Source organism: Homalodisca vitripennis, chromosome 3 (genome assembly GCF_021130785.1).
Source record: "Homalodisca vitripennis isolate AUS2020 chromosome 3, UT_GWSS_2.1, whole genome shotgun sequence".
Lineage (NCBI taxonomy): Eukaryota > Metazoa > Arthropoda > Insecta > Hemiptera > Cicadellidae > Homalodisca > Homalodisca vitripennis.
Genome location: NC_060209.1, coordinates 96,777,513 through 96,801,833, shown reverse-complemented (window position 1 = coordinate 96,801,833; position 24,321 = coordinate 96,777,513). Strand labels below are relative to the sequence as shown.

General features: G+C 33.4%; 1 protein-coding gene across 3 annotated transcripts in view; it reads left to right on the top strand.

Annotated features, from left to right (window-relative positions):
- The window catches only part of LOC124357208 (anaphase-promoting complex subunit 1), an 82,890-nt gene extending 59,770 nt beyond the window's left edge, over nt 1-23,120 (top strand). For 2 of the 3 annotated variants that reach the window (XM_046808749.1, XM_046808750.1), the window contains exons 24-37: nt 801-963; nt 4,046-4,225; nt 5,663-5,845; nt 8,434-8,560; nt 8,736-8,963; nt 9,809-10,010; nt 10,448-10,674; nt 12,237-12,432; nt 13,904-13,971; nt 14,774-14,906; nt 15,594-15,794; nt 15,875-16,052; nt 20,809-20,943; nt 22,841-23,120. In XM_046808749.1, the coding sequence (XP_046664705.1) occupies nt 801-963; nt 4,046-4,225; nt 5,663-5,845; nt 8,434-8,560; nt 8,736-8,963; nt 9,809-10,010; nt 10,448-10,674; nt 12,237-12,432; nt 13,904-13,971; nt 14,774-14,906; nt 15,594-15,794; nt 15,875-16,052; nt 20,809-20,943; nt 22,841-22,956 (2,337 nt within the window). In that variant the 3' untranslated portion in view covers nt 22,957-23,120. Of the gene's footprint in view, nt 1-800; nt 964-4,045; nt 4,226-5,662; nt 5,846-8,433; nt 8,561-8,735; nt 8,964-9,808; nt 10,011-10,447; nt 10,675-12,236; nt 12,433-13,903; nt 13,972-14,773; nt 14,907-15,593; nt 15,795-15,874; nt 16,053-20,596; nt 20,785-20,808; nt 20,944-22,840 lie in introns of those variants that run through there. The other variant, XM_046808751.1, reaches the window with a different exon arrangement.
- The last annotated feature ends 1,201 nt before the right edge of the window (nt 23,121-24,321 follow it).

Sequence of the window (24,321 nt, the reverse complement as noted above, 5' to 3'; positions counted from 1 at the left end):
TTTAAGTTTTCACTTTTGGTGGTCATCACTTTGTTTGAACAGTTACAGTAATCATAGTAAAATTAATTTGAGCTTTGGAAACCCAGAGGATTCTTTCCAGACTCATCACAAGAATACTCAATTTATCTTTATCATGTTGTAATCCAATAAATTGTGTGAAATCCAATTTAGGTACTACTGTTTTATAACAATATCAGAAAATACATTAACATAGTTTTAGAAATATTTGATTAATTTACTATTTTAATTCCATTAATTAAATTTATCATTTAAATGAGATATTTTATAAAGTAAATATTATATTGACATTCAATACTAAATTATCAATTTGCTCATATAAATTGAGATCAAATAATACTTAGTCAATCAGCAATATCGATTTTAGTTTTATTTTGGATTTTATATTGATGATAGATATACTAATACCATTGGAGTTTAGAGTGATGGCAGGTTTTCCCGCAATGTCAATTCTATTAGGTGCGGCCAATCTAGCAGTGATGCTGGCATTACACCAATTGGGATGATAACAGGAATTGAGAGTGATGGCAGGTTTTTCCGCAATGTCAATTCTATTAGGGACCTAGGGATGATAACATAAGGTGAAATAGTGATGGTGGGTTTTTAATGTTGAAATTGATAGAAATGACAGGTTTATTTGTGAATCAGTGATATCAAGAATGAATACAGTAAATTTACTTAATTTCATATATTTCTTTAACTGAAAATGTAGTATTATTTTAATTTTTTTTAATTAAGTGAATATATGGAGACAAAGAATATAGGATTTCTCTGTGGTTTAGGCAGGGCCAGAAGCTTTGCCAGAACACGCAGGATTCCTGATGGCTCTGGGTCTCAACGGTCACTTGAACAACCTGGCACAACTGAACACCTGTGACTATCTGGCTAGATGTCACGAGATGACTAGTATCGGCATCCTGTTGGGGATATCTGCTACTAAGCGAGGTAACTACTACTTTCAGTTCTTTGTACTTAACCTTCAATTAATACATGGTAACACCAATTTATACCGAAGTACAAGGGGTTGTATACCCATAAATAAACCTGAGCCTTCAGAGTTGCCAATCATACTCGTATTGTACTGGCATTTGCTTGGGGCGAATTTCTGACTGACCTTAAAATTACTCAGCCTTAAAACACAGTCCTATATCCCTGAACTCTTCTTTTAGACCATGAAAAGTTCCCAAATAAATTTTCTTAATAAAAATACTTTCCTGTAACTTGATGATCACAAATTTTTCCTCCACAAAGTATGGATGATTACCTTGAATGTTCACAAGAAATAATGTTGCCAAATGTTTACCACAAACCCGCCTAAGACAACTCCAAATTAATTAGCTATAAGCCAAGACATTAATTAAGAAAATAATAACTACTTCATTAGAAGAGTTAAGCATGTGCAACCTCATTACTTGCTTTAAAAATAAAAAAGGTAAGAAATCAATTACTTTTATAATTTACTGTACAACACATTAATATTAATATGTATAATAGGTTCTTGGCTTAATAACTACTATACAGGGTGTACATAAAGTCCTGCACATGTATAATATTTTCTGAACGATAACAGATAAATCAGCAAGATTTGGTATATCAACACTACACCTAAAAATCTACTTTTTTAAGGAACTATCGGTTTTCTGCAATATCAAGGGGACGTCCCGCGAGGAGTCAGAAGAAAATCTTAAATAGGAGCATAGATCAATATGCACATCATTTTAAAGGGCTTATCTAGCAGAGTTTAATGCCCCAAACCGCACTCAAAAAGATTGATACAGTACAAAATGGCGGCTGTTCAAAGGTTTTACTTGGTTACATTTTATTAGTAGCCATAACCCCAGTAAAGCGAAACTGCAACCAACGAATACTGCAGCTAAATACTACATTATGCTTTTCAGTTGTACAGAAGTGAATTATGACGTTATATTGATTACGGGAAGACCTGATAACAGTAAGAATTAAAAAGCTCTTATCTTTGGGTCGCAGTTTGGACTTTCCTATTAGCCAGTCTATTCATAGTAGGCTATTCTAGTTTTCTTGTTTTAGTAGTGCTGTCCAACCTTTTTATCAGTGCGCTTTAGTACAAAAGAGTTTGTCGTATTGCTTGTAGTTCTTCAACTACACTATATCGCTTGACGAACGTGAACGTATAACACTTCTTATGATGGTTAGTTGGGGAAACAACAGACGATCACACGACGAAGCATGCCATTTATTTCATGACTACTTTCACGAGAGGCAGCCAGTTTCTAGAACAACTGTAGGGAGAACTGTTCAACGCTTTATGGAAACAGGAAGTGTTTCAGATCGTCATAGGTCAGGAAGGCCCGCTACTGCGACAAACCGAAGACAACTCTTTAGATGTATTGCATTCATTTATTGAAAACCTGCAAGAGTCCCTACTCTCAGCAGCACAAACTCATGACACCTCTGTTACGTCTGTTAAAAAAATTCTGAAAGGGTCTAATTTTAAACCTTATAAAGTTCATTTGGTGCACGAACTCAACGATAAGATAAGACCCAAAGATAAGAGCTTTCTAATTGTTACTGTTATCAGGTTTTCCCCGTAATCAATATAACGTCATAATTCACTTCTGTACAACTGATAAGCATAATGTAGTATTTAGCTGCAGTATTCGTTGGTTGCAGTTCCGTTTTTTTTGGGGTTTTGGCTACTAATAAAATGTAACCAAGTAAAACCTTTGAACAGCCGCCATTTTGTACTGGATCAATCCTTTTAAGTGCGGTTTGGGGCATTAAACTCTGCTAGATAAGCCCTTTAAAATGATGTGCATATTGACCTATGCTCATATTTAAGATTTCCTTCTGAATCCTTGCAGTCCCTATGATATTGCAGAAAACCGATAGTTCCTTAAAAAAGTATATTTTTAGGTGTAGTGTTGATATACCAAATCTTGTTGATTTATCTGTTATCGTTCAGAAAATATTATACATGTGCAGGACTTTATGTACACCCTGTATAACGCAAAATTAATACTTACAGACACAACTCACAGGAATTTGGCTTCATGATTGAGTCATGGCAATTTGTCTAACGGATACCACCACACTTGTACCGGAAATGGATGTTTTAGCCAAATATAGAAAAAAAAATGGAAGGTGTTCGATTGTGATTGTTTTATTGTAATATAGTGTATCTCAGTACAAAGTATCTTGATAGATGTCACGAGATGACTAGTATCAGTATCTTGCTGGGGATATCTACTACTAAACGAGGTAACTAATTTCTGTTCTTCAATCTTCAATTAATACATGACTTTGTACTATATTTCTAGTAGTATTTTATTTATCAGATTTGTGTGTTGCTGCAAAGATATATCTTTAAAATCACTTTTCCATCATATTTATTTATAATTAAAATGTTAATATCACAATAAAAAAACGAATCACTACAGTAATCTTAAGACCACTCCTCTTATATCCTTACTATTATGTGGAAGATTTCTCTAGTGACAGGTGGAGACAGTAAGATTTAATGTTTAGGGCAGTCCAAGAGATTGAAATTATGTAAGAATAGCTCAGTGTTTATGATTGACAGAACTGGACATTGCCCTGAGTGAGCAGGTACAGATTTTCTCAGTATAGAACGGCAAGCATCATAAAATTAGTAATATCAGTAAGCATTCTTAAATTTTATGACATATTTTATTTCATTTTAATTTTTGGTAAGGGTTTGTAAAAAGCAAAATATATATGAAAACATTTTATGGTTTATTATAAATATGAAAAATAATACTAAATGTTAACAGTTTGTTTTGTTTTCAAATATATAAGAAAAAACATTTTTAAAATCTGAAACACGAAATTTAACAAATTAAGAAACAAAGTATAACTTTTATATAACTAAGAAGCCTTCAAAACTCAAGCTTAAACTGCACAAAGTGTCTAAACACACAGCAATGTTTTCAAAGTATTTACAAAGTTAGACAAAAACTGTAGAAAACATCATATGATACAGATAAGAAAAGCAGTATAAAGAACTAACCATCTAGTTTGTTGGTTATAGGTACTATGGACTTGGCTACTACCAAGATGCTAAGTCTCCACGTAGAGAGTTTACTACCACCAACGTCTGTGGAGTTGGACATTGCCCAAAATGTACAGGTCGCAGCACTACTCAGTATAGGGCTTGTTTACCAGGGCACTGCTCACAGACATATGACGGAAATTCTACTCTCCGAAATGGGTAATAATATTGCCTAATTTGTTTTTTCTGTTTTTGTGTAGGTAATTTACACATTTTACCAAAAAAGTTGTATTAAAAACTGTATTTTTAGTAAGTATCTAGAATTTTAAGTGTATTTTACTTTAGTCTATAAACATTGATGTCAGGGTTCTTTATAGCAATATCCCCTACTTTACAGTTGTTTTAATATTAAAATTTGAATTTTTGATCTCATAAACAGTTATAGAATCACGTAAGAATCTATACTCAATGTAGTCACTCTAAAAGACATTATTATTCTAATCAGAACAAAATTTGACTGCACTTACAGTAGTTTAAAAATATATTCTACTTTTACTTTATTCATGGTAAGATTACTTTATTTAATTCAGGATAATGAAATAGAAAAAGGATGATCATTTTATCAACCAAATAAAAAAATGTTGCCGTTCAGATGTTTTAAGTAGTCTTAGGAAGAATACTAGAAGGGCAGTCTTGTTTAGATGTGTGTCAGGCCGTTCTGGAACTGATATTGTTCCAAACAGAATGTTCTACACTCAGAACTAGTACCACGAGACAGTTCCAAACACAACAGTATTAAACACTAACACATTGAAAAAGTAAACTAGAATATTGAAATAAAATAGTGTCTTTAGGATTTATATTACATTATACAAAAGCTTTTAGGGATTAAGCCTAATGACCACTATCAATCCCAAATTAAGGTTCTCTAGGTTCTAAATTCTATACAGTTCAGTTCAGTGGCAGGTTGCAACTAGAAATATTGTCATCTAGATCAGAACCGGAACATTACCACCATAGTTGATTTGCTTAACTGTGCCGGGACTTTCTTGCTTCGGTTAGTTAACCATTCCAACAGAACTGGGAGTAAATGAACTATTCCGGTTTTTTGACCACATCTCCAGTATCGTTCATTGTAAGTACTTGTTATTGTAGTTTTCATTCATTTCACCATTAAATTTATACATAAAACTAGGGAGTTCTTTTTCAAATGCCCTATACTGTTAAAGTCATAGTAATTACATGAAATGAAAATATAAGTGTACTAGCTTACCTATTTAAAATTTCAAAACAGTATGATGTAGGGCATCTTATTGATTGTCTGTAAGATGTAGCATTTTATAAGGCTTACTGACGATTTAACTTCTGTTGGAGACCTTATTGATTGCCTAGCCTATAAAATGCAGCATTTAAAAGGCTTACTTATGATTTAGACTCTGCAGGATTATAGTAGATCTAGTATGATGTCTAGTAGCAAGATGCATCATTTTAGAAGGGTTGCTGATGATTAGCCTCTATGAGATTTTGGAAATTTACTGATTAACTGGCCTGTACGATTGTGGATAGGTTTACTGAATACCTATCTTACAAGATGTGCAATCGGGAAATGTCTCTAAATACCTATCCTGGAGAGCAGTACAAATGTTGTATACACAGGGAGGCCACCTGGACCGGAGATGGAGAACAGTGTGGATCGAGAATCATATGCTCTAGCTGCTGGCCTGGGGCTGGGCATGGTGGTGCTGGGACGAGGTGGAGACATCAGCAGTCTTGGTGATATTGGCATTGCTGATACCCTCCACTATTACATGGTGGGCGGCCATAAGCGTCCTCTAACAGGTATGCAGTTCAATTCTGTTTGTTATTTTCAACTGATAATAATAATTTTGTTGTATTATTGTACAATATATTTACAACAAAGTTATTTTTGTGCTAACGTCATAAAATTGCTAAAATTGGATCACAAAGTAAAAGAGTTTTGTAAAAATCAGATTAATCATCTTCTGGGCATTCACCTTGACTTGTGCTAAAGTCTAATCATCTCTAGCTGCTTTATATTGTTCTCTGCTTTGTGCTGTCATCGTACTTTTTGGCTACTTTTTGGAACTGGTAATGGAAATATATACATTTACTGTGTTGTTGTCTTTGGTTATTGAATGTTTTATACCTAGAGACAGACCTTAGCATATGTAGGAGGCTTTGTCCTTATGTTGCAAAATGTAGCATTGTTGGAGGGCTTAACGGTTTTCTGATCTGGGAGTAGATACATTACAACATGCAAGGGCAGACATGTTCATGCACATATACAATGTGGTTGAAAAGTCTGGAAACGCCTTGATATTTTTTAGACCATTGAAGATAAAATCTATAAACTGTGCACAGAGTTTTACTTTTTTATGCAATAACCATCAAATGTCTACATTGGGAGTTTGGTCCATGAAGGGTTTCGTAAAAGTCTTAAATGTAAGCATGGGTTGAGTCATTATTATAAAGTTCCATTAAGTAGAGTTAATGTTGTAAACCGCACCTCAAAAGGTTGATCCAGTCGGGTATGGTGGTGTGCAGAAGAAAACTACTATCAGTATATAATTTTGGAAAACATCTATTATATATACAACAGCAACTTTGAATAACAATTAATAAAGCATAAAACAACAGACAGTAATAATTGTAGAAGTTCTTACAGTGATCAAAGTTATGTCCTTTTGTTGGTTAGCAGTGTGCCACCATGTGGTAAAATGCTTGAATATCAGTTTGTAATATACCAGGAGATATTCGTTGAGCTTCTTGCATGATGTGCTGTGTTAGCTGTCTTATGTTTAAACTATCCCCATAAGAAATAATCTAGAGGGTTTAGATCAGGCAATCTAGGTGGACACTATTTCCCCTTCTATCTTCTGTCCAACAATGTTGAAATTCTATGTCCAGCATTGCTCATGTCTGTACCATCCTGCTGAAATCATAGCCTATTAAAATTCTGTTCTAGCAAAGCTCATAAAGACGGTAAAATAAAATTGATCAGCTGTAATTGGTAAGAATCCCCGTTCAAAGTTCCATTCATTATGAAAGGCCTAACAATGTGATTATCAACAGTCCCAGACCACAAATTAACTTTCCCGGGTCTCTGGGTTTGGCTCCCCCTCATCCAATGATGATTTTCATCACTCAAATGACATCTGTTATGCTTACTTACTTTTTCATTGAGAGTAAAGGTGGTTTTTTTCTGAAAACATAAAATTAACTAAGAAGTTAGGTGGTTATACTTGGTCTTAATTATTTTACAGAATACAAGTCTTCGGTTGAAAATCATCAAGCTTTTGAACCAAATCACAGTAACCTTTTATATCATGGTCTAAATCAGTATTTTTTATGGATGATGTAGGTTCTTTGAGAAGTGTTTGAAGTATTTCTAAGGATTTGCCTTGATTCATATAGGATAAGTGTCTACCACTTCTTTAATGATCTTTAATACTGCCAGTCTCCTCAAAAGGTTGTATTGTTTCGAATGCAGTAGATTTCAATTTGAGGAACTTTTTCATAAGATTGTACACAACAACCATACCTCCTTCACATGAGTAGAGTATACTTTCCATTTCACTGAGATACATTGTAAACACAAAATGTACTTAAACAGAACAACATTATCAACACATGACAAATTATACAACAAAACACTTTTTAAAATGTTTTTAATAATTAACAGCTGATAACGAATACCTCGTGGTGTATTGTATTCTGCAAGGTTTTAACCATGGGGTGGCATATAACTAACCGACAGAAAGACAGCACTTTAAACAGCAATCTATTATTTTATATTTTATTAATTATTATTCTAAGTTGTGTAAATAATGGATGTTTTCCACAATTATTTATTGATAGTAGTTTTCTTCTAAACACTGCCATTTCTGATTTGATCAACCTTTTGAGACACAGTTTGTGGCATGTAACTCTAGTAAATGCTATAAGGTATGACTTGATCCATGCTTACATTTAAGATTTATATTGCACTCTCCATGGATCGTCCCCCAATGTAGGCATAAGATGGTTATTGCACAAAAAAATTAGTTAAGATAGCCGTATTACACTATGCGGAGTTCATAGATTTTATTTCCTATGGTTTATAAAATAGTAAGATGTTTCCAAACTTTTCAAACACATTTTATATTAGTGAACAATCATCACATTACTTCTTTGTACTGACAGACTTGTTCACATCACATCATCTAATAATGTCATGGAAAAATACAAGATTTTAATGGTTTTCTGTAGAATAAAAAAGATCACGAAAATCAATAAGAAATTTTTGCCAAATTTAAATTACTTAACAAAAATTTGGTTTAAAATGTAAAAAAAAATTTCATTTATAATTGTGCTAGACAGTTTTACTAATAATTCATATTTAGATTACAAGGGAGTTTTTTTTACAGGATCACAAAAAGAAAAGTACAAGTCTCCAAGTTACCAGATCCGAGAGGGAGACTGTGTCAACATTGCTGTAACATCTCCAGGTGCTACATTGGCCCTGGGCATGATGTACTTCAACACTGGTAACAGGTAAAAGACACCAGCGAGTCAATTGCAAGTCTCCAAGTTATAATATCAGATACTTTAAATAATTTCTGTCTTCAGTTGCTAAAACATTTGTATGTAGTTGCAATCTTTTATTATCTTTATGAATTTGAATTGTTTGTGCTTGGCTCAAATAAAGTAAATGGTTGTGTATGTACAGGGCTGTGGCGAACTGGATGAACGCGCCAGACACACAATACATGCTGGATTTTGTGTGTCCTGACGCACTATTGCTACGCATGGTGGCACGTGGACTGGTCATGTGGCAGGAGATCCAGCCCACGACTACGTGGGTGGAGTCCCATGTCCCGTCCACCATCAGGCCCTACTGTCTAGTTAAACCACATCCTGGCTCACTGCCCGACAACGTTGACCTTGAGACAATGAAGTGAGCTTTCAAATCTCATGTCAAACAGTAGCTTTAAATACTTATGAAACCAATTTTTAAAAACATTAAAATATCTAGTTTGTACTTTTTGAATGTTGCAATGCTGATAGCTAATTTGTATTAATCAGGAACTTTTCAGTTTCATGGTTTATTTAAAATTATATTAGTATATATAATTTGTAATAATAACTACACAACATTCCAACTTTTTTATCTTTTGTAGTTAATTTCATGTATACATTTTTATTTTATAAAATGGTAAGTTAACCATTCAATAACTTTGGTCTATCATCTGTTGTTTAATTTATTCTTAGATCCCTTACTGTTCATTCTGAACATTACGTTTAATGCTACTACCTGGTAAATTATAAATGATTACCTCCGATTTGTTCTTCAGACTACCTGTCTTCCTCTTCCTAACAAAATGTTCCTACTTTCTACAGTCAAATTGTGTTGTTACTATGTTACTACAGCAATAAAAGTATAGTAACTTTTTTTATAAACTAGTGTTAACTGAATTGAAACAAGGTGTTAACTTTTTTCAATCACTTTTACTCAAAACGGTTCAAATTTTACTAGCTGAAAGTTTATTATTGATAGATGTGTTATGGTATGCCATATTTAAATTAATGGATCTAATAAAGCTGTAAAGCTATTGGATTCTGAATAAAAAGCTACATTTAAGAAGCTCTTTTTCTTTCTTTATCGATTGAATTTTCAAATAATCTAAAATATATATATTTTATAATTTCTGAGACATGTTCTGACCACTGGATCATGATAACTGGAAGTTACCTTTAAAATATGTGTACTGATATGAGTAAGTGACTAGTATTCTCTTTCAGTCAAGCCTATTGTAACATCTTGGCGGGGGCTTGTATGGCGATGGGTCTGCGGTTTGCGGGCTCTTGCAACAATGAAGCATTCACCACGCTGTTACACTACTGTAAGATGGTGACAAGCTTGTCCAGCAAGTCTATAGCAGAACTCGCTGGCAAGTCTACCATCGAGGCCTGTCTCAACGTCATCATAATTTCTTTGGCAATGGTAAATTTTAATGATTCATCATGTTTTCTCATAACTGCAAAATGGTGTCAAGTTTGTCAAAGTCCACCATTTTAACTTATACAGCTTCATTCTAATTTTTCTGGCCATTGTAAGGTTTTAAAGTTGTTACACCACTGCTGCAAATTGGCAACTAACTGGTTCACCAAATTCACAACAGAACTCACTGCTAAGTGTACAATTAACGCTTTTCTCAATTTCATCATAATTTGTTATGGTTTTACAGTTTATTAAATTTGGTTATCTAAGGTATAAATATATTATTGTAATTAATAATTTTCCTTTATTATTATTTGAAAGTAAAACCATATTTATTGAAAAAGAGTGAGTTTTACCACACTCTTTACTTAGTTCATTTAGAAATGTTAAATAGGTATCAATACTTGAAGAAACGGTTATCAAACTGTCTCTGACCTCAGGTGATGGCGGGGTCTGGAGACCTGGAAGTTATGCGAGTGTGTCGGTACTTGCATTCTCGTGTTGGCCAACCCACAGTCACCTATGGCTCTCACCTTGCCACACACATGGCCTTGGGTCTGCTATTCCTGGGCGGTGGACGCTACACTCTCAGCACTTCACCCCCTGCCATCGCCGCTCTGCTCACAGCCTTCTTCCCCAAATTCCCCACGCACAGCAATGACAACAGGTCTAACAAATTAGGCTAAAATTTAGATATCATTTTTGGTTTTGAAGTTTTCAATGAAGTATAATCTCAGAAGTGAGCAGAAAATCCAGTTTTAAAATTTTTCTTTCAGAAAACACTTTGCAGGCCTTTACTTAAAAAATCTTATTATTGAATTTTTGAATGTATATTCTCTGTTTACAATACTTTGAATAAAAGAAAATGCAACAAATTAATACTTAATAAATTACTGAGGGATATCTTAATATGTAAATGCCTGTACATTAAATAAATTTCACTTGAATTGTTATAACTTGTAACATCAAAATAAAACATAAAAAACTAAGTTCTGTTCACATCTACTATAATGTTGTGAAGGACATATAATATTTATTGATACTGGGCAAAAATAAACACATAACAAGAGCTTATTGAAGTAACACAATAAAATATTTTCAGAACAATAAAACCCTTTAGAATACGTAATTGAGTCACTATAAAACCATTTTTAGGATTTTTACTTCTAATATCAAGTTACATGAATAGCATGGTAAATTATAATTATGGTTCATAATGTACCACAAAATATTATGCCAGTTTTTTGGTAAAGTTTTAAGGTAAGTCTAGGCTTACAGAATATCATGTTAATTTCTGTAAATACTTTTATAGAAATTAATTATAATGTAACTATAAATCATTAGGAATTGTAATTAATAAACTATAGTTATTACTCGAAGCTAAATGAATGTTGTGTAGTTTCAGAAAAACTAGGGTTAACAATTGTTTCAACAGAATGACAATTTTTCCAGACAAATAAATCTATTTATAACAAATAGTTTTATTTGTAGACTACACAAACAAACAAAAATATCACAACCCTTTATAACATACAGTTACGTAAGATTATTATACACAAATCACAGAACACTTGTTACAATCAGCACAAACTCAACTAGCCTATACAATGTGAAAGTGGCTATAGCAAACTCTGCCGTTGTGTGAGAGAGGGAGAGAGACAGATTTCTGTTTAGGAAATCGGTCAGTAGTGACAGAAAACTGATATAACATTTTATCCGCTTCAGTGATATATTTTTTCTTTCTATTTTTGCAATAAGGAACTGCTAAAATAATATATTTCAAAGACGTATCGGACGTCTTTATTATCAGTTTGTGAATTAGCTCTTGTAAGAGTTTACAGGAACATTTATGATAAATAACCGAATCATCAAATAAAATGGTAGATATATTAGATGAAAAATTATTTCTTACTGTAAATTATACAGTTTACCAACCAAGAAAGTTGATGAAAGTATTAGTAAAAATATATTTAAATGATGATCTACAGGTTTAAATGAAAATGTTAGAGATTTTTTAATGACCACGTAAAATATAGAAAAACTTGTTAAAATTGTTTGAATACTTATTAATGATATGTTTGTAGTAAGATATCTCCCATAATTTTATGACAAAAAATAAGAAGGTCGTTAAAGAGTTTGAAATTTAACATTGTTTTTATTGGGTTAAAATCAAACTAGTACATACAGCAGTAACTCAAATAACAAATTAAGATTATTTATAATGTACAGATACCACCTGCAAGCGCTGCGCCACTTGTATGTCCTTGCAGCAGAGTCTCGCCTGTTGCTGCCTCGTGATATTGACACAGGCAGCTTGTGTTATGCCCACATCACTATAGTGTACCTTGACTCCAGCCACTACCAGAGTCAAGAATTCACTCTCAAGGCTCCTTGCATCTTACCTGAACTCAAATACCTTAAAGAAGTTAGTAATGAAAGAAGTATAGCACCAAAAGTATTTTTTAATTACATTAGAATCCCTTATATCTGATCATGGCGAGACCGAGCCGTGGTTGGAATTTCAAAAAGTCGTTTAACCCGAGGAACAAAAAAAGTCTGTATGTTTTACATGAAATATAATTCAGTATATAAAGTACAGTAATATAATTATGTATAGAGATTTGTTAAATAATTTTAGCTAAAAATAGAAGTGATGTGTATACAGTAACTAATTGATGAAAATTTGAAAAGTCTGGACACGCTTCATGTTATTGCATGATATTAGAAATAAGCAGATAGACTCCAGGTCAGATACACCAAGGAATCAGTTATGTGGAGGTCGGATATGAGAGGTTCTACTGTACTATTAATATAATTTTATTTAGTAACAGCACAAAATTACTTTGTGTAAATTTACCTTTTTTCAAGCTTCTGGGATTTAAAGAAAAATAATATGATGAACTGTTGTATTTTAATTACCAGTAAGACTATGCTAACCACATGCTAACGAAATAGCTTTCAGCTGTATGTACCATTAGAAATATTTCAGTAAGCTTTCATATACTTTTGGGATTACAGTCAAGCAATATAAAAATATTTAGATATCAAATTAAATTTCAAAAATAAAATGGAAGTTTAGTTACAGTATCCGTTGCCTTGTTTTACAGGGAGGAATTAAAGATAAAATACAGGTATAACGTATAAACTAGCAATTTTAAGTTAATTATTAAAATTGAAGAAAAGATCCACTGTTAGAAGTTTAATCTGTATCCTGGAAATGGGGCTCTCTGTTTCTTATGGGTATAGTATGAAAAGAAAAAGATTTTTAAATCAGCATCCAAAAATCACAACATTACTATATTATGTTTTAACTTTTTTGTAAATAGCGAATGTGAAGTAATTCTCCTCAGTATTGAGGAGTGTAGAAGGTCAATATCTAGCCCCATGGGTTTTAGTTTAAAAAATAATATATTTTGATTCAGCAGCCTAGAAAATGTTAAAACCCAAGTAAATAAATTAATATTGGTGTCTGGGTTTAAATTTTGTAAGGAGAGCGGGAAGAAGGTGAAAGCTTTAGAGGTATAAGTTTAAAATAAAAAAAAGTGTTAATGAATAAAATATATTCTTAGTTTTTAAGTGTATACAGTGAGTCTCATTTACTGATTGAAGATAGCTCTCCACAATGAGGTATCAGAATTATTGTATTAAGAATGTTTTACCTGGTTGTAAACTGTAAAATTATATAAAATAAAATAAAACAATATTTTCTTTTTTTCTGAGTGTATGAGGGGTTTAAAAGCATCCTCAAGGGTTTATGTAAGACATATTGACAGTTCAATTGTCATCAGCATAATTATATGTAAACTTTGGTTATAATTACAAATAAATAGTAACTAATTTAGTATTCCAGCTCATTATTTGGTTGGCAGAGAAATTTTAAAATGTTTTATTGCTAGGTAAGAGTTCAGGATGACCGCTATTGGAGAGTCACCTTCAGAAGAGAGAAGAACTGGAATCAATTGCAGTAAGTCATCCTGTTTAATGTCTACACTTTAACACAATTTTTAGTTTTAGCATTTTTGTTGTGGTTTTGATTTATTTTTAGCTGAGAATCAACAGAACCGGTCACTATACAGTTTATAACTATCAGTATCAGATTAAAGTTAAACAATCTAGAAGTTTTAAAAACTATCAGTTCCAAAGTTTAGTTTTGAATCTAAATTAACCCATCTTTATTTACTATATTAACCCACCTGGATACTTTTAATTTATCCTAATCCAAACTGATATAAATAATTAACAGTAAAAATATAATAAAATTATACAAATCCAAGATACATTGTTCCAAGTAATTAAGTATTGTATGTAGCAAATAGAATAAGTAATAAAATATTAAAATTTAAAACGTTTTACCATTCCATTACATAATTAAGGCACTGATATGCGATTAAAAATTCCATAACTATTGAAAAATTTAGACTTGCATATGTGTTTCAAACTGCATGATTAATACAAGATGTAAATGTGTCACGCATAATTCATAACATGGGAACTAAAAACTCTGTCTTGTCTCCTTGCCAAACAAAACCCAGTGATAGTGAATAATGTAGAATGTGTCACTGTTAGTGGACATGCTGTGTTGACAGAAGACCCTTCCTTAGGTATTCTACAGTGTTCTTGATCAACCAGCAGACCTGTATGGTTTTTGACATTGAGGATAAGTGAAGAACAAAACAAGGTTCTGTTTAATTTCTGCTCAAACCCACACCTGCCAGGGCTTGTGCAGTGTCTGTATGTATATTGTAACAAATATGCTGTGTTGACAGGAGTATACTGACAGGATGTGTGGGTGTTAAGCAGAGGGCTGGTTGTTTGTCTTACATTGAAGACCCTTATGGGTTCCGCAGCCTCCTTGCTCAAACCCTAACAACAGACAAAGCTGTGGCGTGGACAGTGCCTGTATGTATATTTACTTGATAGTCTGTTAGTATATATATATCAAATAATAAGATTAAAGATACTGAAATCATTATTTTTATGTAAAAATTTGATAGATTTTACTATTAAAGTCCTTGAGTTGAGTAAAGAATTCTTGTATAAAGCACAGCTTGCATTGCGCTATGCTATGTTAAGAAGCTCTGAAAACAGTGTGTAGTTGGCTTAACACATAAAATGTATTTCTGCTAGGATAACAGTATTCCTGGACTGTTAACTCTGGTAAAAGTTTGTGCAAATATTAACCTCATTTACATGTGTTACTATGTAAATATGTCAAATGGCTGTGCTCAGTTTGTTTACAAATTTGTTTGTTCTGCAGTTTTATTGCTGGCATCATAGTTTCTATAAGACCAATTGTTATAACTTTCACTAATGCTCAGTCAAAATCCATGAATTGACATGCAACATCACCTAACTCGATGTTGCCTATATACAAATGACGATCTATGGGTCAGTATATACAAAATTTTAAGTCTATGCTGACTAAAAGGTTTTGCTGAAGCCCACCCAACAAAATGACTTGAAAAAATTATAATATTTAACATAACATTGTTTAATGTAGTAATTTAATTTTGTACACAACTTAATTTTGTGTATTGTATAAATAATATGAAAGGAACAAGGAGTTTAATTCACTTTGCTTCACAGGCAGACTCAATATTTTCCTTCTCCTCGGATCCAAGCACGGTTAACTTTGCCCATTACTTCTTGGAACAGCCTGAGGGCACCAGTGTTGCGACGGAGAGTCGCGGAGAGCTTCAAGTGATGCACTTCCTCACCAAGATCGTATACGAGTGTGTCACTCATGACAAGTTGTCCATCATACCCATCTGGATAACAATCATCAAGGTAAATACATAACTGAAATTACACTATAAGTTAGACCTTGATAACTGAAAGTATAAAATTAATACTTGGTGTATGTTTAGGCTATTCAGAATCTGTATTGCTCACCTTGTGGACACCTGGTGTGGCAGCTGAAGCTGATGATCGCCCATGGACAGTCCCCATGTGACGATGGATCTCTTCCCTCCATATCCCCTGACATGGCACTCTCCATCAAACAGCAAGTCTTTACTGTACTGGAGTCCTGGGAGCAGAACAGAGGTTAGTTCGTCCATAACTATTGGCTGTAAGTAATCTGTTTATATATTGTGTGATAGTGGTTCTAGCCCTTGCATAACCTGTGATATAGCAGACTTCATCAAAGAGCAAGACTTATTGTGTGAGGGGATTTCCCTCCAAAAGTTCTATTCATTGGAAAAACCCACCTCACACTAGTCTTGTGGTTCTATCCTGGGTCACTAAAGTAAAATGAGAAACACAGTTAAAATGAAACACTGGTTTGCTGTATTACATATTATATTACAGTCTGTGTGCACAGCATATACTTGTGAGCTCTATTCCTTTAATCCTAATATTTACAACTTGGTGCCCCTTTAGAACTCCCACACTAGACCTGGAGCTAAATTGCCAACTTGGGTATCAATCCATGATCTTGTCAGGTACAGTCCTGGGATCAACTGATAGCTTCTGTAAGCTCCTTAACCTCTGTTGAAGTGCTCAAGTAGCAGGCTTCAAAGATCGGCATAGCTATTGTGGTTCTATGATTCCCGGCGTATGATGTCCTATTAGCCATCGACTGGCTGGCAGACCATCACGTCCATACTCTGATGAGTATGTCTGATCAGGTTACGAACCTCCATCAGACTAAATCTGAGACAAAATATCTATTACATATACATTATATCCAAATACGGGGAGCTCCATCCACCCCACATTAGTGACCACAAGTCACTAATATTGACCTTAATAAGGGCCATCCACGATCTTTTTTTGTTTTATTATGACAAGAAACTAAGAAACCTATCAGTGTACTTAGTCCTAAAACGATATTTTGCACTTGCTTCCGGAGAATATCAGGATGGATAAAGTTGAGGGTGGGAAGCAGCTTGTCACTTACCTCACATTTCATAACTTTTCTCTTGTCAACGTCCATGAGGAAGGATTGCTGTTAGCATACCTCAGTCATGTCACCTTGGAAGAAGAAGTCAGCTCTGTACCAGTCTGTCCAGTCAAAGAGGGCATGTGTGGCATGCCCTTATGTCTAGGCTAGTAACATTTAGGGAGCACCACCAACTCCAACATTCATCTTCTGCAGTAGACTAGACCTATCAATGTACTCTTCCACCCAGTATCTCGATTAAGTGTTAGGACCTAATGGACCTAACTTCGTGTGTCATAATAAAAAGCTTTAATCAATCATTCAATCAATATCTCGACATTCTGGCTCAATACATCTCTCCGACTGACCGGGTCACTGGGGTCGGCCTGTTGCCATGCTAGATGTTTATACAGGGTGTACATAAAGTCCTGCACGGGTATAATATTTTCTGAACGATACCAGATAAATAAATAAGATTTGGTACATCAATACTACACCTAAAAATCTACTTTTTGAAGGAACTATCAGTTTTCTGTAATATCATGGGGACGTCCCGCAAGGAGTCAGAAGGAAATCTTAAATAGGAGCATAGGTCAATATGGACATCATTTTAAAGGGCTTGTCTAGCAGAGTTTAATGCCACAAACCGCACTCAAAAAGATTGATCCAGTACAAAATGGCGGCTGTTCAAAGATTTTACTTGGTTACATTTTATTAGTAGCCATAACCCCAGTAAAGCAAAACTGCAACCAAACAAATACTGCAGCTAACTACTGCATTATGCTGGTCAGTTGTACAGAAGTGAATTATGACATTAGTTATCCTCAAGGGTTATAAATTTGGTCCTAATATATTGATAACGGGGAAAACCTGATAACAGTAACAATTAGAAATCTCAGCGACCTATAACGATCGGAAACACTTCCTGTTTTCATAAAGTGTTGAACAGTTCTCCCTACAGTTGTTCTAGAAATTGGCTGCCTCTCGTGAAAGTAGTTATTAAATAAATGGCATGCTTCTTCGTGTGATCGTCTGTTATTTCCCCAACCAACCATCACAAGAAGTGTTATACGTTCACGTTCGTCAAGCGACATAGTGTCGTTGAAGAACTACAAGCAATACGACAAACTCTTTTGTACTAAAGCGCACTGATAAAATGGATGGACAGCACTACTAAAACAAGAAAACTAGAATAGCCTACTATGAATAGGCTGGCTAATAGGAAAGTCCTAACTGCGACCCAAAGATAAGAGATTTCTAATTGTTACTGTTATCAGGTTTTCCCCGTTATCAATATATTAGGACCAAATTTATAACCCTTGAGGATAACTAATGTCATAATTCACTTCTGTACAACTGACCAGCATAATGTAGTAGTTAGCTGCAGTATTTATTTGGTTGCAGTTTTGCTTTACTGGGGTTATGGCTACTAATAAAATGTAACCAAGTAAAATCTTTGAACAGCCGCCATTTTGTACTGGATCAATCTTTTTGAGTGCGGTTTGCGGCATTAAACTCTGCTAGACAAGCCCTTTAAAATGATGTCCATATTGACCTATGCTCCTATTTAAGATTTCCTTCTGACTCCTTGCAGGACGTCCCCATGATATTACAGAAAACTGATAGTTTCCTTCAAAAAGTAGATTTTTAGGTCTAGTATTGATGTACCAAATCTTGTTTATTTATCTGTTATCGTTCAGAAAATATTATACCCGTGCAGGACTTTATGTACACCCTGTATAGTAACTAGCCATTTCCCGCAGCTTCGCATGCTTTTCGTAAGCTTTGCCCGCGTATGAGCACTTCTGGTTCAAGTGAATTATATTTCCAACGCTAATTTAGAGTTTCCCTTGTTGCCACTATCAAGAAAATCTGTGTATTTTTATAGTCATTGTACACGTACTTTAATATGAAGTAGTCTAACACTCAAGCTTTAAGTTCAACCATAAATTTATTTTTAAGACAAATATACATAATAACTTAACGCCTTCAAATAGTGTTTGGCTATTTAATATAATATGTAACTGTCTCGTAATTGCAGGTGCTTTGAACACTTTTTGGTTTTGCAGCGCCGTCTGATGGCGAGTTACGTCAATGGGCATAGCATACAAACCTTCTCCGTGGAAAGATACACACACACACACACACACACACACACACGCACGTTGCACGCACACGCACACGCGCGCACACACACACATTATATATATATTCATAATGATTGGTCAAATAATTTCTGAGTCTATCAATGTTATATATGCAAACATACTCTTTTATATATATAATTTCAATAAACATTGAATCGCAAAAAGTACTTGCTATTATATATATATATATATATATATATATATATATATATATATATATATATGCATTAAATTGTATAAATGGCAATAGCCTTATTTAATTTCAATAAACATTGAATCACAAAAAGTACTTGCTCCGCCGGGAGTCAAACCTGGATCTCTCACTTGCCGGGTGAATGTGCTACCATTACATCACAGAGCGCTCACTTTTTCTGATTCAATTATTTTGTATTTGGCCGTATCTGTCACATATGGGTTTAAATAAGCAAACTAACATATGATCGGAAGACCAAATACCTGTCAAACGACTTTTATTTACATTAAATTGTATAAATGGCAATAGCCTTATTTAATTTCAATAAACATTGAATCACAAAAAGTACTTGCTCCGCCTGGAGTTGAACCCGGATCTTTCACTTGCCGGGTGAATTTGCTACCATTACACCACAGAGCGCTCACTTTTTCCGATTCAATTATTTTGTATTTGGCCGTATCTGTCACATATGGGTTTAAATAAGCAAACTAACATATGATCGGAAGACCAAATACAGTATATATATATATATATATATATATATATATATATATATATATATATATATAGAAGAAAGGGAGGGAATGAGATAACATAAATCATTTATTATACATTGTTCAAGACCACAGTGAACACAAAACACAAGCCTAATCAACCGTAATTGTGTCAGTGTGAATCTAAAGTGATAGCAGTGCTAGTGTACAATTAGAACAAAATAATACTTAGTATTGTTACTTAATTAATAATATTATACAATCATGTATAAATGTTTCAGCATATAATGCAGGAAGTAGTTTAGCGATTCAATTCAGTTCATTATCTTTATTCAATAAAATTATTACATTCGTACAAGAGTAGTGTTAATCATAACTTGAATGTAATTAAATTTATCCTGCTTATTTTTCTACAGATCATTTATTTCAAAGTCCATTAAAATATATCTCCTCAAATTCCTTTATAGAGTATAATGTCAATTTAGTTACATATGACTAACATATTTTTAACAGTCTTCATTTATTGAACATTCAAAAGTTTGCAAAATACATTCCAGATACTATGATACATTTATGTCTCTTAGAATTATTGTAAAATCAACCCTGTGATGTTTGTGAACATATGCAGACCAGTCAGATGCCCTATGGAAATACATTCACAGTCAATCAGTGTCGGGTGAACTTCACTTACGACAGCAGCTTGTCACTTACCTCAAATTCCAGGACTTTCCTTCACCAACCCTTTGATATTAGTGTACACTTGATGACCTGTATGTTGCTGTATGGAAGTACATTCACAGTCAACCAGTGTCGGGTGAACCTCGTGTACCACAGCAACTTTCCTTCACTTGATGTCTTGTGTATACTTACAGACCTGTCTGATGCCCTATGGAAGTACATTCACAGTCAACCAGTGTCGGGTGAACCTCGTGTACCACAGCAACTTTCCTTCACTTGATGTCTTGTGTATACTTACAGACCTGTCTGATGCCCTATGGAAGTACATTCACAGTCAACCAGTGTCGGGTGAACCTCGTGTACCACAGCAACTTTCCTTCACTTGATGTCTTGTGTATACTTACAGACCTGTCTGATGCCCTATGGAAGTACATTCACAGTCAACCAGTGTCGGGTGAACCTCGCTTACTACAGCAGCTTGCAACTTACCTCACATTCCATGACTTTCCTGCACCAGATGTTTTGGCTGCTGCACTATCAGGTAGTATTCCTATATTTTGTTACCAATTAATACATTGAACATTTATTAAATAACAATTATATTCTAACAGATAAATTTAGCCCAAAATTATATAAATTCAGTAAAAACAGTTCACATTAGGTTTTGAACTACCTGTATAACTTGCATATTACTACATTATTAAAAAGTTTGTTTCATTATGGGTGGGTCGGTTTTCATACTCGTCATCGATTCTTAGCATGATTGACAATTCTCAATTCTGTTGTTCTTCTCACTTAATACCAATAACAATATTTTCAAAGAATTTATTACAAAATAATTGATAACATTAATAGAAGTGGTATATAAATACACTTCCTGATTTCACAATATCACTACTAGTGATGTATTGAATCCACCAAATCTTCCAATAATACTATTTACAGATGACGACAGCTCATCATCAATACGCATGTTACCGATTGCCTAAATGTGTTATTTTTATACTTTCTGTTTGAAAAATCATAGATAGATATCAAATTAACAATTTACTGTAGTTTTTTTAAACATTAGCTCACAGTTTGTATTTTCAATGTCTACCTATACAGGGTGAATCAGACCACCTGGGCTACTGATTGTCGCGGTGTAACAAGTGAGGATTGAAACTCCGTTTCAACTGAACCTCCCCTATTTTGTGGGCAAAGAATTCAATAAAATTATTTTGAACCCCTCAAAAAATCTGTAAGAGGTAATTGTTGAAGTTTGGGAGGGTGATTGTTTTTGAGAAATTTTTTAATGTATAGGTGGGGTGTGTGGCACCTCATTTTAAACGTCTCTTAACACAGATCATTTTTAAAAACATTTGAATTTATTATGCTGAAAATGTACAGATTGTTAAAGTCTAAAAAAAAAAACAATCTTTGCTTATGTTCTACTTTGGGAATATAATATAATCTAATATAATAATAGCATATAAATATATTATCCATAAGAAGTTTGTATTTCAGTATTTTTAATATGGAGAGATGGCATTTGAATTCTGTTTCAATATGTCAAGTTTACAGTTCATATTATAAGTATTACAGACATATACTAACATAATTTTGAAAGCAAAAGTCATAGCCACTGACTTCATAGAATGTGGTGGGACCCGAGAACTAGTGTAGGAACTGGTGGTTCAAAACATGGTAGTATTGTTGAATTAAGAGTTTGACAAAGAAACAAAAACTGCTTAAAATATAATAGGCATTTCTACAAAAGTAAACTTTCTATGCCTTTAGGCTTAAGCCATGAGGATATCTCATCAAACTTCTAGCAACTGTTAAATATGTGAAAAAATTGTTGCAGAAACGATTGAAGCGGGGGAATGTTTGTTATTAATTAATAAGTATTGAAGTAATTACATGTAATAAAAAAGCTGTAAAGATATAAGTGTCTGGCTAAAAATGTGATTTAATTTCTTATATTATTGAAACTACAGTAGTACAGAAACATTATCAAACTTGCAAATGCTGTGTTTGTATCAAAATATTGAATAATTGAATACAGGGTTTCGGTTAAAAAACATTATTTATATTGTTGGTATTATTATAATTGTTTAAAATGTAGAAATTTAAAATATTTGAAATAGTTATAATGTTAGTTTAATAATAGTCATAAAATGCCATTTTTTGAGATCTATTGATCAAACTTTTCCAGGAGAGGACTTTCAGACCACCTATTGTTTATGTATTTAGTTAACATATCCTTTCCATGGTGAGCCAAAATAAAAATTATAAGAAGTCGGCACTCATTGCAAAAGGTGTATATTCTGGAAGTCAATTTTATAATCCATCAAATAAAAGTGAAGGGTAGAGGATAGCCATGATGTTCTCTCAAGACAGTTCTATTATCAGTTTTTAAAATGACAATATTTCAAATATTTCTCTGATTGTTTTAGAAGGGGTGTCCAACTCTTTGATGCTGCAACTACAACTAGGTCACCATGTGCCAGTATCCACCCTCCGTAAGATCGCTGGCCTTCAACAGATCTCATCTCAACAACTACAACTGTAATTGGTTCATGTTACAGTGATTATTATTTTTGTTTAAAGATGTATTTTTTAAATAGGATTGTTATATAATTATAACTGTAAGCTTGGATATTTCTCAGTTACAAACTTAATGTTTTTGTTTGTATATGTATTTAAATTGAATAATGTTTATCTTTTTTGTATAAACATTTGTTTTATTTCAACCCTTGCAAAACATACTACAAGGTATATTTGGAAAGTAGGTATAGTTTTGGAAAAACTTCAGTTGAAAAACAATATAAAATTGCTGGAATATTCGTAGACTTCATAAGGCTTTTAACAAAACCTATAATAAAATTGCTAAATAAATTACAATCTTTACGTATAAAATAAAATTCTCTCAGTTGGTTTAGATCCTATATTTGTAACTGATAACAAATTGTTGAATTTCTTAATTTCTAATAACAAACTTACAAAATATTAATCAAACAAAAAACAATTAAAATATGGAGTTCCATAATAATGTAATTTGGACCACTTGCTGATCACCTGCCATATTCAGGGTATACCTGTGGCTGTACATAATATTGATTTAAGTCAGCTCTGTCTTTATGCTGATGACTCAAACCTCATAGTATCAGCAAAGGCTCAACATGAACCTGATGCAGTTGCTTGTCAAGTATCAAACTGTATTTTTTGGACACTGATTTAATATTAAACATAGACAAAAAAATTACATACTTTTCAACAAAACAAAATAGAAATACACTTGAACCTCATATTTTCATAAATAACAATAGTATTGAGGAACTAGAGAATACCAAATTTTTAGATTAAAACCTTGATGCATTAGCTTGGATAAAAATTTTGATCAAATACTATGTAAAGTTAATTCCGTACTTTATGCTCTAAGATACATCATATTTTTGTGACATAATAGTTTTGAAAAATATTTTTATGCTCATGTTCAATCTTACACCTTGACACCCACACCCTCTCCTTCATCTTTGATCAATCAATCTATATACCATATCGTGCTCTCTTCTCTTAAGGTCCCTGCAGACACAGACAATTGTGGTTGCCAGTAGGCCTTGTTAAAGAATACTTGGGTGACAGTAATTGTCCCTCCACTGTCACTGTGTGATTGTGTATTGTCTGAATAGAACAGTGGCAGCCACAAATGGCTTCAATAATTGTCCATGTCTGAAGGGGCCTAAAAGAAGAGTCATTTCATAGATAAAAGCAACATTTTAACAATAACATAATATTTTTCAAATTAATTGTGTAAAAACTTTTTTCTTTATTCAATATGATGTAAAGAGTGATTTGAATATAATTTGGCACATTGTACAGAAAACATCTACGGAGGACAATAAACTTTATTCTTGGTTTGAGAGTGAGAAAAGAG